This window comes from Microcaecilia unicolor, chromosome 6, assembly GCF_901765095.1.
Source record: "Microcaecilia unicolor chromosome 6, aMicUni1.1, whole genome shotgun sequence".
Classification (NCBI taxonomy): domain Eukaryota; kingdom Metazoa; phylum Chordata; class Amphibia; order Gymnophiona; family Siphonopidae; genus Microcaecilia; species Microcaecilia unicolor.
In genome coordinates, this window is record NC_044036.1 from 91,597,446 (window position 1) to 91,615,192 (window position 17,747).

Here is a 17,747-nt window from a genome sequence, read left to right on the forward strand (position 1 = left end):
GGCCACCTTTGGTGAAAAAATTTTAACCTCCCTCCGACCGGCAGATCGTCCGGCACAGACACTTTGATGTCGGCTATGCTCAACTGGAGCCAGTCAAAAGCCCGTCCCTTGCTTTTGCTGGGGAGCTGCAGGGGCCTGCTGAGGCGCACGCTGTTGACGAGAACGAGCGCACTGGGGTTTAGCCTGAGCCGGCTGTCGGGAAGGTGGATTGTACCTGCACTTATTAAAAGCGTAGGAAGCATTCCTCTTTCCCCCAAAAAAATCGTCTACCAGTTGAGGTAGATGCTGAAGGCGCCCGGTGGGAGAGCTTGTCGAATGCGGTGTCCCGCTGGTGGAGCTGTTCTATCACTTGTTCGACTCGCTCACCAAAAATATTATCCCCCCGGCAAGGCGCATCCGCCACTCGCTTCTGGACTCTACTGTCTAGGTCAGTGGCACGCAGCCATGAAAGCCTGTGCATCACTATACCTTGAGCAGCGGCCCTGGATGCAACATCAAAAGTATCGTAAGCACCCCTGGACAGGAATTTACTACACGCCTTCAGCTGCCTGACCACCTCCTGAAAAGGCTTGGCTTGCTCAGAAGGGAGCTTGTCCACCAACTGCCACACATTATTCCGCATGTGAATGCTCGTGTAGAGCTGGTAAGACTGAATTTTGGACACGAGCATAGCAGAATGGTAGGCCTTCGTCCAAAAGAATCCATAGTTCTAGACTCACGCCCAGGGGGCGCCGAGGCGTAATCCCTAGAACTCTTGGCCTTCTTAAGGGCCAAATCCACCACCCCAGAGTCATGAGGCAATTAGGTCTTCATTAACTCTGGGTCCCCGTGGATTCGGTACTGGGACTCAAGTTTCTTGGGAATGTGGGGAGTAGTTAATGGCTTCACCCAGTTCGTCAACAATGTCTGCCTAAGGAAATTATGAAGAAGAACTGTGGTGGATTCCTTAGGTGGAGATGGATAGTCCAAGACCTCGAAAATCTCAGCCCTGGGCTCATCCACTGTCTCCACAGGGAAGGGAATGGCCGTAGACATTTCCCGGACAAATGAAGAGAAGGAAAGACTCTCCAGGGGAGAAAGCTTTCTCTCAGGTGAGGGAGTAGGATCGGAAGGCAGACCACAGGACTCCTCATCCGAGAAATACCTGGTGTCCTGCTCCACTTCCCACGAGTCCTCTCCATCGGTATCGGACATGAGTTGGTGAACCTCGGTCCGAAGCCGGGCCTGTCTCGACGCCGAGGAACGATGTCCTTCGTGGCGGTGTTGAGAGGAAGACCCCCGAGCTGCAGGCGACGAAGCTTCCTCCAGCGACGTCAGTGGGGAGTCAACCTGGGTGGTGGCCGATACCGGGTCGGAGACCACACCACGGGCGACGAGCCAACCACTGCCTCCCTCAACAGTACCGACGGCGCAAGCACCTGTGGTACCGACGATGCAAGCACCGAAGGTACCGGAGATGGTCGCAACAGCTCTCCTAGAATCTCTGGGAGTATGGCCCGGAGGCTCTCGTTCAGAGTAGCTACAGAGAAAGGCAAAGGAGCCGGTACAGGCGACGACGACAGAACCTGTCTGCGGCTCGGAGTCGGTACCCGGCTGTCCTGGGTAGAGCGCACCAACACCTCCTGAATGGAGGGCGAGCGATCCTCCCGGCGTTGGCGCTTTTCGGGTGCCGAAGTCCTTGGTGTCCCGGAGCTCTCAGTACCGTGGCAGGAAGGTGACCGATGGCGATGCTTCTTAGCCTTCCCTGGAAGCACGCCAACGGTACCCTCCGGTACCAAAGAGGAAAACGTGTAATCCACATGCCTCCTCAGGGCCGGGTCCGAAGGTCGATCCCGGGGGGGGCCTGTAGAACAGGAGTCCTCGAGGCAGGTGGAGACCCACTCGATGGCTCACTGCCACCAGCATGGGACCTATGGACAGCCCTTACCTGCACTTCGGACGTCGATGCAGTCACCGGTACCGACATCGATACCGGCGATTACCTTGATATCGCCGACTCCGTCGATACCGAAGGACCGGATCTGCCTCCGAACAAAATGTTCCACTGAGCCAATCTCGCCGCCTGAGTCCTCTTTTTCAATTGGAGGCACAAAGTACAGGCGTTGGGATGATAACCAGCTCCCAAACACTGAAGACACGAAACGTGTCTGTCAGTGAGCGAGATTGTCCAGTTGCACGACATGCACTTTTTAAAGCCGCTGGTAGACTTCGCAGACATGGGCGGCAAAATCACACTGGCGAGGTCGAACGCGATGGTGTCGAAAGACAAAGGACACCAAAAAAAGAAAAAAGGGGTCCCGCACGGGCGGCCCAAAATGGCCGCCGAAGAAAAAGAAAGAAAACTTAAGGGAGCAAAGTTCTACTCTTTTTTTTTTTTTAAACAGAAGATCGCGGAAAGCGAAAAGAGCCAAAAAACCGGCGAAAAAAAACTCACGGGGAGTCCGTAAACCCGCAGCGAGGGGTCTCTGGGGCAGAGAACAGCAGCGAAACAGCATCCCGAGCCGCGGAAAAAACAAAACTGAGGAGCACGCTCGCGTTCAGGCGGGAAGACGGTTGCGCATGCGCAATGCGCACGGGAGCGTGAGGCTAGCAAACTCTTTGTTGCTAGGGAGAATTCCGTTCTGGGGCTGCCGTCGACGTCACCCCATCAGTGAGAACAAGCAGCCTGCTTGTCCTCGGAGAATTCAAACTTATGATGTTTTTGAGAACCCCATTTGTCTCTTAATTTTTTGCCACTGTTTGCTGAAACATGCTACCTTCCCTCCAACTTTTGGATAGTCAAAAAGAAGAGGTAAAATCAGATGAGGTGGAAGGCTGTTTCCTTTCTCTAGGTCTTTGATGTGGTTATGTACACTGCGGTAACTGCTTTTGGGAGTGGTGAGAGTATGGTTGAAAACACCCCTTGGAAGTACTGCTGAGTAAATTGGGGTTGATAATTTCTTCTATAGGAGTTAGACTGAGGCCTCCCAGAGTTCAACACTCACTCCTGATTTATCAAAGAAAGCTCTCAAAATAGAACAATGATATTTGTGAAACTGTCTCTGACCTTATCCCCAAAAAGACTATCTCCAGTAAAGGAAGCATCAGCAAGGCAATCATAGAATGTCCTCTCATCCAGCTGATGTCCTGAACCATGCCATTCTACATACAGCTATTGCATTTGCAGCTACTCATAAACATCATGTGAGTGGACTTGACGAGGAAGATAAAATTCATTCAAGTTGGTAGCATTTGGTGAGGAAGGGAATACACATCTTGGAAAGAAGTTCCAACATGTGCAAGAGCATTCTGTATTTGTGCACATTGGGAATGCAAGATATGAAGCTGATGAGGCTCCAATGAATGTGATCTTATTTTGAATCAAGTGCTGATTCTGATACTACAGATTGATGAGGTAGTTGAATCTTGTCATGACCTGGACAAGTTTAGATTTAATTTGTATATTCTAATCCCTTTAAAGAAGCAGGAGTAGATAAAGGATTCTGACAGATCTTTTCTTGGAGAATTTCAAGACTGGCATTAATGGGTACACCTGCTGATTCTCTGAGAGCATCCTTGGAGAATAGGAACGGAGTCTGTGTCTCAATTCTGCTGTACTGAACCTCTCTCTTTACCAGATATGAAGCTGGAATAATGAATGGTCATCATCTCTTGGCTCAGAGTATCTAATAGACTTTTGCTGTAATGTATCCTCTATTTGTACAGAAGCTGGAGATCTGCTAGGCTGGATTCAGGATTCTAAGAGAGAAATGAAGGATTGAAGTAGAACATTGTTAGCTAAGCTCTGATGTATTTGAGACTGGAGATCAAGGGAATGGAAACGTGGATTTATCAGGAACAGACTACTGCACCTGAAGACAGGCATGAAGAGTTTTTGCCAGGATTGCTAAAGGTTCTCTGCAGGAGCTTTATGCTTCTACAACACTGCCCCTTTAAGAGATGACTTGCCTGAGGCACTGGGGTGGTCTTTAATAGAGCCAAGGAGAAGAGCACTGTGAGAGAAAAAAACAACAACTGTTCAGCAGCAAGGGGCAGACCAGACATATGATTATAGTTTTGGCAATGAGTCTGTCAGATATAACTGAGACACAGGCAATGTTTTACCAGGAGCCTCGGGAGCACTAGAGCTCTGAGGATATGGAACAGCTTTTGCAGTAAGCACAGCAGAAGTCAGTTTAGCTTTTAGGTATCTTACAGTTTCAGAAGTTTTAGCACTTTGAGGCTATTTTGTTCTGTAAGAAACAGTATTATGACTTGTGGTTACTCAGTTAGAGTTGGTCTTTACTGGGCTACAGCATCATAAGATTTCATTCACAGATATCCAGCGTATTATCCCCATTTTTATAGCCCGGTCACTAAAGCAACGGTCCTTGGTCAGGAGGCACAGACCATAAGTTTCTCCAGACCCTGGTATACATGCACTCAGTCCAAGCCATTAAATGTTAGCATTCAGCAACAGCTGGAAAGCCCTTTGCACACTCAGGTGCTTTGATATTGCTTCCATAGCATCTCCAGCCAGCCCGGTTGCAAACTTGGGTGTTCCAACTGGTACTATTGCTGCTAAACCATCTCACATAGAGTTTTATCATATAAAACAATGTGAAATCTTGACTCAAGGTACTTATAAACAAACTATGGGGGGGGGGGGGGGGGGGGGGGTTAATACAATTTTTATTCCCCAGTGCCTTCAGATTCTTTTCCGTTTCCCACCCCTTCCCTACAAAATCATGTCTCAGTGGCAAGGAACCTTGGCCAGTGGGGACTATCACTATGGCAGAATTAATCTACCCTCCTTCCTGAAGCCCAAGCATACTATAGAGCAGACCAGACTTAATCCCCCTCTCCAAGGCTCCAAGGCCAGAATCAGGGAGTTGAGCCACCATCCCTTTTAGAGGATTACCATGAATGATCCTAGTTCTCTTCTTGGCGTTCATCTGGAAGCACTTGACCCACCCCACTTTTGATATACTTCTGAGACCACTTTTGAACAGTCAAATCTCTCTTCCTAGGGAAGTCCTGATCATAACTGCTCAATTCAACCCCACTAGAACTAGAATGATGACTCAAGATAAGGTATTCTGCAAAGCAGCACTGACCATCAAAACAATAACTGGTCAGCAAAATCAGATTTCTATCCTGAAGATGAAAAAAAAACCCAAACCAAACAAAAAAAACAAAACAAAACCCTGCATTGCTCCAGAAACAAGATGAAAAGTGTATACAACTAGGCACAGCACAAAGGCATGTTTCGCTGACAAAGGGCATGGCTGGAGAGGTAAGGGTGTACAGGAACATCTATTATGTAATAAGTTAAACATTTTTCAAACAAATCTGTTTAAGAAGCAGCTCTTCACCTCTCAAGTGCCTTAGAGAGTGCTTTCTGCAGGTTAGTAGATGCTGCTGGGAAAGGGAACTTCACAGCAATGCTCCGGCAGTAGTAGAAGATGGTAGTGAGATGGTCTCCTTTGGACGAAGCCAAAATAGCCAACTGGTTGTAAGGCTGACCTAAAAATGAAAAAGCAGACCTGTCAATCAAGGGGATAAAGGCAGCACTTTTGATATCACTGATTCTATACGTGCAGGATTTGACTGAAGTATGGAATATCTAGATACCTCAGCTGCATCCTTAATCATGAAATCCTATTAGATAGATTGAAATCTTTGGGTATAGCAAGACAAGTTCATGATTGGTTTAGCTCTTTGTTGATGAATCAACAATTTTAGGTTTCTTCTTGGGTTGAGAGATCTACCTGGATGCAAACTGCTATTAAAGCGCCTCAAGACTCTGCCTTGTCAGTGCTGTTGTTCAATCTATATGTGCTACCAATTTATAAGGTTTTGTTTCTTGTTTAGATATTAATTTTAAGATTTATGCTGATGATTTACCATTTCTTGTCTCACTTAAACAGTCCTTTCGATCTGTCTCTATGTTTGGTTTTATGCACATAGATTACTTTAACAACCGATTGTTTAGTTGACAGAATTTTGATTCTAATTTTGAAAGAATTATGGTATCTTGGAGTTTGGTTGGATTCAACCTTGTGTACTAGAACACAATTAAAGGCGATCATTCTGTCTTTTTTTTTTTTTTCAAATTGCATTTATTTCGTGTTCGAGATCTGTTGAACATCAGTAATTTCAGAATGGTAATTCAGAGTTTAGTACTGTCATTTTAATTATTGCAACTCTCTTTTTGGGGGCCTGTCATTATACTGTTTTCATTCATTGCAAGTTGCTGAAAAGTCAACAGAATGTCTGTTAGCAGGGGTCAGATGATTTGAACATCTCACCCACGTTAGCAAGGTTACACTGGCTCTCTGGCTTGTTTGTTTTTTGGACTCAGTTCAAAATTTTAATACTAATTGCCAAAGCTGTGCACAGTGAATTACTTCCTTCCCTTACTGCTTTTTTTTCCTCTCTCTCTCTCTCTCTCCATTACCCTATATACATACATACACACACAGATGTGTGAGCAGCTTTCAAAAATTGCTAAAATTACGCCTTTTCTTGGTGCAGCCGCATTTCTGCCAGCTGAATGTCGGATATATTTTAAGCTTTGTATCTTTGTTTTTACATTTTTTTATGGCGATTTGCCTTCTTATATGGAAGCTCAATTTCAATGGCTGCAGGATTCATCTTTACGAATGAGTAGGCAAATATTTTTATTAGGCTTTCCTTCCTTTAATACCGTTAGATTTCATGGGTTACATACTAGTACATTATCCTATCAGGCAGCAACCTATCTTTAAGGCAGGAGTCTAATTGTCTTTTATTCTGAAAACTGTTGAAGACATTTTTATATAGAATAATTTGATGTTTTGTGCTTTTTTATTATGGAATTCCTAGATGTCGTTACATTTTTATTGTAAGCCATATGGAATGCCAGTTTGTAAGTGTGGGTTATGTTTCCTTTAATGTTGTTAAAATTGCTGCTCTCTCTGCAAAGGGCCCCGATCAGTGGTAGTTCTCTCTAATGATACCAACCTCCACCCCCATGCCAACTGCCTGCTCCTGATAGCAAACCCTCCTCGAATGTAATACTCCCCCCTCCCCCAAAGGCAACCCCTCTACATGTGGTGCACTATATCTGGAGACCGACCCCCCCCCCCCCCCCCCCCACAGTGAAAAATAACCTCAAGCAGAGCCCCCAACCCAGGCGGCTTCAACCGCCTCCGTACTCACACACCCTGTTCCTTATATGGAAGTTTAATTCCTAATGGTAGAACTACAGTATTACAACTAGAAGTCTCAGCAGCCATTTTGGTCCAGAGGAGTATTGAGGTGATAAATATGTAGGCATCCCTTCTGCCCCACTAAACCGCAGGGACACTTCGTAAGACCAGAGTTAGGATTGGGGAATGGGGAGGTCTGAGATTTTTGCCACAGGAAAATGGTTGGCCTTCTTGGGCAGGGGATGGGGTCAACATGCAAAGGAAGGGGCCTGCTACCTTCAGGGTCAGGCGGAAGGAATACGAAGTTGGTTTGGAGAAAGGCGTTTAATTTTTCTACATGTTGGCACTTAGAAGGCACTTACAGTGATGTGAAAAACTATTTACTCCCCCCCCCCCCCCATTACCACCAATATACGACTTATATACACCATTAAAGACCCCAAAAGGGGTTCCGCACAGTTTATACAACATAATACAATCAACATACAAACCAAAATTAATACAATATAACAAAATATCATCATCAAAAAACGTAAAAGATGATCATTTATCAAATAAAAACTTTTTTTTTTAACCATAAAAGATTATCATTTATCACATATAAACGTCTAAGTTTTTTTTTTTCAAAAACCATAAAACTCAATTCTTAATACTTGAAGGAAGAGAATTCCAAAAAAATTGCTGAAAAAGAAAAAGGGCTTCACCCCTTAATAGGAGAACAAGTTGATTTTATAGATGAGAAGAGAATCTGAAAAGAGAAACACTCACTAGATTTGTCATTAGTTTAGACCCTACACCGTAAAAGGATTGAAATGTTAAACAGACTACCTTAAATAAAATTCTTTTTTGAACTGAAAGTCAATGAAGTCTTGCAATATTAGAAGAAATGCTCTCAAACTTTTTCAGTCCATAAATCAATCCGAGGTGTTTTGAATTAGTTAAGTTTCTTCAGTAATTTAGCTCAAAGACTTAAATATAACACATTACAATAATCAAGAGATAAAAGCGAAGATACTTACCTGTAGCAGGTATTCTCCGAGGACACCAGGCTGACTATTCTCACACACGGGGTCGGCAATCCACGCCAGAGCAGAAAAGTTGCCAGAGCCTTCTGGTGCACATATAGCGGCGCATGTAGCGGCGCACTGCGCATGCGCAGACTTCCCGCCCACCCTGCGAGTACCTTAGTTAAGTCCAAAAGAATACACAAATAAACAACTCCAAGGGGAGATGGGCGGGATTGTGAGAATAATCAGCCTGTTGTCCTCGGAGAATACCTGCTACAGGTAAGTACGAGGATAAGCAGGCTGAATTATTCTCACACATGGAGTATTCCGAATGCAGCCTGGAACAGAATAAAAAGGGCCTATGTGAGTGGAGTTGGATTCTAAACCCCAAACAGATTCTGCAGCACCAACTGCCCAAACCAACTGTCGCGTCGGGTATCCTGCTCAAGGCAGTAGTGTGATGTGAATGCGTGAACTGAAGACCACATTGCAGCCTTGCAAATTTCTTCAATGGAGGCTGACTTCAAGTGAGCCACCGACGCAGCCATGGCTCTGATATTATAAGCAGTGACATGACCCTCTAGAGTCAGCCCAGCTTGAGTATAAGCGAAGGAAATGCAATCTGCTAGCCAATTGGAGATTGTGTGTTTTCCAATGGCGACAACCCCTCCTGTTGGGATCAAAACCAACAAACAACTGGGCAGACTGTCTGAAGGGTTTCGTCCGCTCCACGTAAAAGGCCAATGCTCTCTTGCAGTCCAAAGTGTGCAAACTGCTTTCTCCAGGGTGGGCATGAGGACGGGGAAAAAATGTTGAAAGACAACTAACTGGTTCAGATGGAACTCCGACATCACCTTCGGCAGGAACTTAGGGTTCGTGCGGAGGACTACTCTGTTGTGATGAAACTTAGTATAAGGTGCATCCACTATTAGGACCTGAAGCTCACTGACCCTACAAGCTGTATCAGCCACCAAGAAAATGACCTTCCAGGTCAAGTACTTCAGATGGCAGGAATTCAGTGGTTCAAAAGGAGGTTTCATCAGCTGGGTGAGAATGACGTTGAGATCCCATGACACTGGTGGAGGTTTGACAGGGGGCTTTGACAAGAGCAAACCTCTCATGAAATGAACAACTAAAGGCTGTCCAGAGATAGGCTCACCTTCTACACGCTGATGATAAGCACTAATTGCACTAAGTTGAACCCTTACAGAGTAGGTCTTCAGACCAGACTTGGACAAGTGTAGAAGGTATTCAAGCAGGATCTGTGTATGACAAGAGAGGATCTAGGGCCTTGCTGTCACACCAGACGGCAAACCTCCTCCATTTGAAAGAGTAACACCTCTTAGTGGAATCTTTTCTGGAAGCAAGCAAGACCCGAGAGACACCCTCCGAAAGACCTAAGGAAGCAAATTCTAGTCTTTCAACATCCAGGCTGTGAGAGCCAGAGACTGGAGCTTGAGATGTAGAAGTGACCCCTCATTCTGGGTGATAAAGGTCAGAAAACATTCCAATCTCCATGTTTCTTCAAAGGGCAATTCCAGAACCAAATCTGATGTGGCCAGAAGGGTGCGAGCAAGATCATGGTTCAGCAGTCTTGCTTGAGTTTCAGCAAAGGCTTTCCTACCAGAGGTATGGGAGGATACACATACAGAAGACCTGTTCCCCAATGTAGGAGAAAGGCATCTGACGTTAGTCTGTCATGAGCCTGAAGCCTGGAACAGAACTGAGGAACCTTGTGATTGGTCTGAGTGGCAAAAAGATCCACCGAGGGGGTGTCTTGACGCTCGGAAGATCTTGCGGGCAACGCCCATATTCAGCGACCACGAGTGAGATTGCATTACCCTGCTCAGTCTGTCGGCCAGACTGTTGTTTACGCCTGCCAGATAAGTGGCTTGGAGAAACATGCCATGACGGCGTGCCCAAAGCCACATCTGGATGGCTTCCTGACACAGAGGGTGCGATCCGGTGCCCCCCTGCTTGTTGGTGTAGTACATCGCAACCTGATTGTTTGAATCAAGATGGGCTGGATTGTCCCGCTGAAGAGTGTTGCAAAAGCCAGTGGACAGTTGGATCACATCCTCGATTCCCCGCAGCTTCAAACCACTGAGAAGCTAGGGTCCATTGAGCAGATCTCATGTGTAGATGTGCCATGGGTGTAACATGAACTGTGGAGGCCATGTGCCCCAAGAGTCTCAACATCTGCCGAGCTGTGACCTGCTGAGACGTTCAAACCATGGACACCAGGGACAAAAGATTGTCTGCCCATGCCTCGGGGAGATAGGCTCGAGCCGTCCTCATATCCAGCAGTGCTCCAATGAACTCCAATTTCTGAACAGGAGTGAGATGGGACTTGGCGTAATTTATTACAAACCCCAGTAGTTCCAGCACCTGAACAGTCATCCATATGGACTACTGAGCACCGTCCTCCAAGGTGCTCTTCACTAGCCAATCGTCGAGGTAAGGGAACACATGCACTCCTAGTCTGCTTAGCAACACTGCGACTACTGCTAAACATTTTGTGAAAACTCTTGGAGCTGACACTAGGCCAAATGGCAGTACACGGTACTGAAAGTGCTGCATTCCCAACCGAAACTGAAGATATTTCCTGTGAGCTGGAAGTATCGGGATGTGAGTGTAAGCCTCCTTCAAGTCCAGAGAGCATAGCCAATCATTTTTCTGAATCATTGGGAGAAGGGTGCCAAGAGAAACCATCTCGAACTTTTCTCGGACCAGGAATTTGTTCAGGGCCCTTAGGTCTAGGATGGGACGCATCCTCCCTGTTTTCTTTTGCACAAGGAAGTACCAGGAAAAGAATCCCAGCCCTTCTTGTACTTCAAACACATTTGGAGTAATAGTCCAAGGATTTTTAAACCAAAGAACTTTAGTCTTTCAATTTGTTATCCACTGGTTGAGAATCACTTCCGAAAACCGGACTGATAATCATGAAGTAAATCATATGCTAATAAAAAAAAATCATTCAATTGCTCTGTAACTAAACCCTTCAAAATCTTAAATAGGGGAATGGATGCAAAAGGACGGTAATTAGTTACATCTATAATACTAGCATTATTATCTTTTATAACAGGAGTTAACACTTTATTTATGGGAAATTTACCTGAAGCTAGATAAGCATTGATCCAAGACAATAAATAAGTCAGAAATAAATTTGGGGCTGTTCTCATCAAATAAGGGGGAACAAATGTCCAGTGAACAATAGGAGGAACTGTATCAATTAAACAATGGAAGTTAAATCATCCAAATAGTTTTAAAATCTAACCAACATCTATCCACAGGGATAAGAGTATCAGAACTTTGATGATCAGTCAGAGACTGATTCAATGACTTATATTGAGCTATTTCTGTTTGTAACTTACTTATTCTTTAAAATAGTCTGCCAGCATCTGTGCAGAGGGAGAAGACTACCTAACTGTCTGAGATGCTTCAGTTGGTTTTATATAGTAACTGACCATTTGAAAACTTTCTCTGATTCAAGAGTTCTTTCTCTATTAGGTGTGAGTAGTAAAGTTTCCTCTTAGATCTTAATAATTTTTTAATTAATTAAAACTAACTGCTTTTCTTCATTATAATCTATCCCCAGGTTATTTTGATTTCTGCCAAAGGTGTTCCAATTTCCGACATAGCTGTTTCTGAAAATTTATCTCATCATAAAACCAAGGATTATTTCTTTGAGCTCTAACCTGTTTCTCCTTTTTAGGAGCAAAATTATCTAGAACCTCCTCAAAAAAAGGATTCCATTGATCGATAAGTGCAATATTGTAGCAATAAATTCTGTTCTATTTTAAGCCAAAATATATCCTGGGCAATTTTGCCCATAGTAGACATTGTGGAACAAGACGACAAATGTTGTTTACCTCTTTCCTGCCAGTAAATATTAAACTGTAACAGAAAATGGTCTGACCAAGCAAGTGATTTTCAATTAACAGAATTAACTTTCCAAGATTATAAGATTTTAAATAAGCTAACAAATCTAAATGGTGTCCCTTTTCATGAGATGAAGAAAACTTAGGCCAAGACAAATTTAGTGAACCTAGAAAATCTAAAAGATCCTTTAACTCATGGTTAGCAGTATCCTTCAAATGTAAATTAATATCCCCCAATAATAAAATATGATCAGAACCCAAGGAGTTCCTTGCTAAAATATTATAAAAATCTTCCCTAACCTCTATCTATGTAGAGAGGCAATAAAACAAAACACAACATGTGCCTTCTAAATTATCACCAGCAACCTCACATACAATTAACTCTAGACCTGGAATGTTCACAAAATCCACAAGAGTAACTTTAAAAAAGGATTTAAAAATTAAAGCAACCCCACCTCCCTTCTTTCTAAGAGAGCTAGGTAAGTGTAATATACTATAACCAGCAGTACACAATAATTTTAAAATCATATCGTCAGATATTTTGAGCCAAGTTTCAGCTAGAGGCTTTTCTGTTTAATAAAGCGGTAACATAGTAACATAGTAAATGACGGCAGATAAAGACCTGTATGGTCCATCCAGTCTGCCCACCAAGATAAACTTATTTTACATGGTATGTGATTCTTTATATGTATACCAGAGTTTGATTTATCCTTGCCATTCTCAGGGCACAGACCGTAGAAATGTGCCCAGCACTCTAGTACTAAGTTCTGAAGCTAACGCTGAAGTCCCTTAAAATTTACACTCCAGCCCATCCCTATCTATTCAGTCACGATCAGGGCGTAGACTGTAGAAGTCTGCCCAGCACCGGTTTTGTTTCCCAATTACAGGCGTCACCACCTAATCTCCGCTAAGATTCCATGGATCCATTCCTTCAAAACAGAATTCCTTTGTGTTTATCCTATGCATGTTTGAATTCCATTACCATTTTCATCTCCACCACCTCCCGCGGGGCGGGGGGGGGGGGGGGGGGGGCATTCCACATTTCCACCACCCTCTCCGTGAAAAAAATACTTCCTGACATTACTCCTGAGTCTGCCCCCCTTCAACCTCAATTCATGTCCTCTAATTCTACTGCCTTCCCGTCTTCGGAAAAGGTTGGTTTGCGGATTAATAACTTTCAAATATTTGAACGTCTGTATCATGTCACCCCCGTTTCTCTTTTCTTCCAAGGTCAGCAAGTCTCTTTTCATACGGTTTGCAATGCAAATCTCATTCCATTTTTGTAGCTTTTCTTTGCACCGCTTCAAGTCTTTTTACATCGATACAGCCTCCAAAACAACACAACACTCCAAGTGGGGCCTCACCAACGACTTGTAGAGAGGCGTCAACACCTTCTTTCTTCTGCTGGATATGCCCCTCTCTATGCAATCTAGCATCCTTCTGGCCACGGCCGTCACCTTGTCACATTTTCACCCTTCAGATTATTGGACACCAACACCCCAAGGTCTCTCTCCTGAGTCAAAGCTCTCCTGAAACGATGAAACATCATTATAAAGGCAGCAAATTGATCCAATTCATAGAGGAGTAAAGGTTTTCACAACTGCCTGCTCTGAAACAAATAGTGTCATTTCATCGTGGATTGACAGTTTTTTTTACAGCGTTTTTTTTTTTTTTTGCTGCATGAAACTGTGGAACAGTGTCATCAAAATGGGATCTTGAGTTGCGTTCATTTAGATCTAATGTGCGCATGGTGATAGAAGACCATTAAATTGTTTGCTTATTTGTGGACAATTGGGTTCAGACAATAGGCAGACTGAATATGTAATGCTCTATGAGGGTGTGAAGGCTATGAATGGATAATTTAGCTCAAATATTAGTATTAGTTATGAAGCTTTCACAGTGTATGTGAATATTTGATATATAAACCATGTAAGGGGGACTGAGCTTGTTCAGCAACAAAGAGGGTGTATATATGATGGTGGTGGTTTGTCATAATAAAGACTCTGACATTTAAAAAATCACCTGGAGCACATTAAATAATTTATTTCATTAGGAGTGCTCTGGTTTTGAGTACTATATCCCCTTTTGTTTAAATAGATTAAATTTTAACTGCCAGACCCTCGACCATTCTTCTAACCTTTCGAAATCCGTTCTCATTGTTTCTATCTGCAAAAAGGCAAACCTTTCGTTCCAACCCTTCAGCAATATCTCTCACAAATACATTAAACAGAACAGGCCCCAGCACCGACCCCTGTGTATCTCCACTGCTCACCTTCCTTTCCTCCGAGCGGATTCCATTTACCACCACCCTCTGCCACCTGTCAGTCAACCAGTTTCCTATCCAGTTCACCACTTTCGGTCCTAAGTTCAACCCTTTCAGCTTATTCACGAGTCTTCTGTGGGGGACCGTATCAAAGGCTTTGCTGAAATCCAAGTAGATTACATCTAGCGCATGTCCTTCATCCAGTTCTTTGGTCACCCAGTCAAAGAACTCAATAAAATTAATTTGGCAGGATTTTCCTTTGGTAAAGCCTGTAACCCGTCGGCTTCTAGAAAGTGAACTATCCTTTCTTTCAGCAGTGACTCCATTATTTTTCCTACCACTGATGTAGGAGATTTACCGGTCTGTAGTTTCCCACTGCTTCCCTGCCTCCACTTTTGTGAAGAGGGACCACATCCGTTCATCTCCAATCCCACGGAAACTGTCCCGTCTCTAAAGAGCTATTAAATAAATATTTAGGTCCCACCAGGACCTTTCTGAGCTCCCTCAGTATCCTGGGATGTATCCCATCCGGCCCCATAGCTTTGTCCAACTTCAGATTCTCCAACTATTTATAAACTCTTTCTTCTGTAAATGGCGCAGTAGTTGTGAATCAAGATAAAGATGGAGTTTAGATCTGCATTATAGGATTTATAGGATGATATGTTGCCTTTTTTTGTTTCCTTAATTCTCATTTAATGTAAACCAGAATCTTCCTCTTGATGTGGACTTGAAGATTTGATTTGTAATGTTTTTTCATTATAGGATTACTTTTCTTTTCCTGCATTTTTTTTTTGTAATGCAGTATTAAAAATGTTAACTATATCTCTATTCACTTACTATTTTTAACACACTGATGTTGTTCTACGTTTTGCCATATAGTTGCAGTCCCTGATGCCTCTAGGAAGGCAAAACGTGGCCACACTGGGTGACTTTGAAGTGGTGGAAATAAAAACCTTTTTAGAATAGTCTGCTTTGGTGGACTGCTTTGAAATATTTTTACACATGTTAAGTGCTGCCACATACACATACAAGTTGCTGAGTTGCCTCTGTTGATGTTTTTGATGTTGAGAAATATAAAATGGCTGCTCCCACCACATACAGCTGATACACACAAGTACATTCCTACATATAATTTACAAAAGGCTCTATATCAACAGAATGCCAAATACTAAGAACGGCACTGCTCGAAAAGCATAAAAGCGTTTTTATGCTTTTCGAGCAGTGCCATTCATAAAGGAGCTGAAAGGTTTCTTTGATTCAACATTTTCCAGGTCTTGTTAAGCAAACACCAACATTGGGAGAAGAATTTTCCTAAAAAATCAACAGCACTGTGCCATACAGGGACTCGAGAGGCAGGCCAGAGTGGCCGAAACACGATTCGTGTCGAGTCCATTTATTTAAATAATAAACTCTTGCTGTGAACTTTTCTTGAGTCCAGGAGAAGTTTGATTGGCATCATCTATTTTGTCACCTTCGCTGTGCCCTTCTCTATATCAACAGATCCTTTTCTAAACTACCACCAGAATTATTGGATGTGTCCCAACCTGGATGTTGTTTTGATAATTTCTATGTTCTATTTAAAATGGGGTTACCCATGTAATATAGTATATCTGATTATTTTCTCTATAAACAGACTGGAACATTTTAAGTAACAGCTTAAACTGTATTCAAAATAAAACCAAGAGCCAGCATAAAGCACCAAAATAATAGTATGAACATAAGTATACTGGGAGAGACTAAAGGTCCATCAAGCCCAATAACTTGTTTCCAACAGTAGCCAATCCAGGTCACAAGTACCTATCTGGCAGAATCTCAAAGAGTAAATACAAACATCCATACACAAAAACCCCACAGATAAATGCAGCTACCTCCACAACTCCAGCTTCCACCCTTCACATACAAAAAATCCATTATTCACAGTCAAGCCACAAGATACCACCGTATCTGCTCTGACCCATGGAACAGAGATAGACACCTCAAATTCCTGACTGTATCCTTCGAACAGAAAGGCTACAACCCTAAAATAATCTCCAACAATACTGCCTCCTCCCTCAAAACACCCAGGGAAAATCTGCTACAGTATAAGGAAAAGAAAGCTACAGACAGAATCCCCCTTGTAGTGACATACAACACAGAGCTGGAAAAATTAAGAAAAATCATAAATGATACTACTCCAGGAGGATGAATTACTGAAAGAGATATTCCAATCCCCACCAGTGCTAGCCTTCTGACAGCCACCCAACTTAAAATACAAGCTAGTGAGAAGTAAGCTCCCAACATAGACTCAAAAAGAAGACAGTGGCAGACATCCTTACAACATATCCAGCTGCAAACTATGACAAAACATTTCAAAGGACCCCCCCGGTCATTCACAAAGGAAAAATATTCAACATAAAGGAATACTTCACATGCTTCCCTTCCAATGTGGTATATACCATTCAGTGTAAAAAATGTGCAAAGGGTGCTACATTGGAGAAACAAGTCAGATGCTAAAGAAGAGATTTAATTTACATAGACACATCATATGAAAAATGCCAGTACCAACCAGGATGTCACCTCTGTAGGATAGCACTTCACAAAACCAGAACACTGTACCAATGATTTTATGGTGAGAATACTAAAAGGGAACTTTAAAACAATACAGGAACATAAAACCTTTGAAGTCAGAACGATTAAATATTTTGACACCCACCAGACAGGACTTAAAGGTTTTCTAGCCCATTAGAAACCATAAAATTGTACTGCTTTGCCACCCTCCTATCTCCATGAATATCTCCCTGTCCCTCATCCACCCGGCCCTCCCTGTCCCTCACCTAACCCACCCTCATCCTGTCAGACCGTCACTAAAATGCTTTGATGTTTCAGTTATATATACTGTCATCCATCAACATTTGCTTATTTCTGATCTAACAAAGAGGGCTACCTTTGAAAGCTAATCAAAAAATGTATTAATTTAGTCCAATAAAAAAGGTATCATCTTATTTTCTTCTCCATGTTTTATTTTATTCTATTTCTATTGATTACCTTTAAAAGTCAGCTAACACGGCTACCACATCTCTCTACTCAATTCTAATTGCAAAACCAAAAAATAAATAAATAAATAAATAAAAAAGAAGCCATACTGATGTGGATCCAATATATCACACCTGCACTACTTAAAGCTGCCAGGTTCAAAACTATTCAATAATTCTCATCTCACTTGAATCCATTGTAACTTTGAGTGATCTGACACCAGTATGCTTAATATAGGCAGAAACTAGCCTCCTGCCCAGCTATGTGCACCAGATCCTATAAAATCTAAGAGTAGTAGCAGCATTATCTTAGAGCTGTGAAGCATTTGTCCAGCAGACAAAACAGGGTGAATCTCCTGTAAACCGCCACTGTTTCGGCTGCAGCAACATCCATAACCTTGTTGAGGTGCAAC

At 43.0% G+C, this 17,747-nt stretch overlaps 1 protein-coding gene across 5 annotated transcripts in view; it reads right to left on the bottom strand.

Moving 5' to 3' along the window:
- Window positions 1-17,747, bottom strand: part of SMG7 (SMG7 nonsense mediated mRNA decay factor) — a 176,294-nt gene that overhangs the window by 84,019 nt on the left and 74,528 nt on the right. For all 5 annotated transcript variants that reach the window (XM_030207405.1, XM_030207403.1, XM_030207401.1 and 2 more), the window contains exon 7: window positions 5,355-5,505. In XM_030207405.1, coding sequence (XP_030063265.1) covers window positions 5,355-5,505 — 151 coding nt within the window. The remainder of the gene's footprint in view (window positions 1-5,354; window positions 5,506-17,747) is intronic.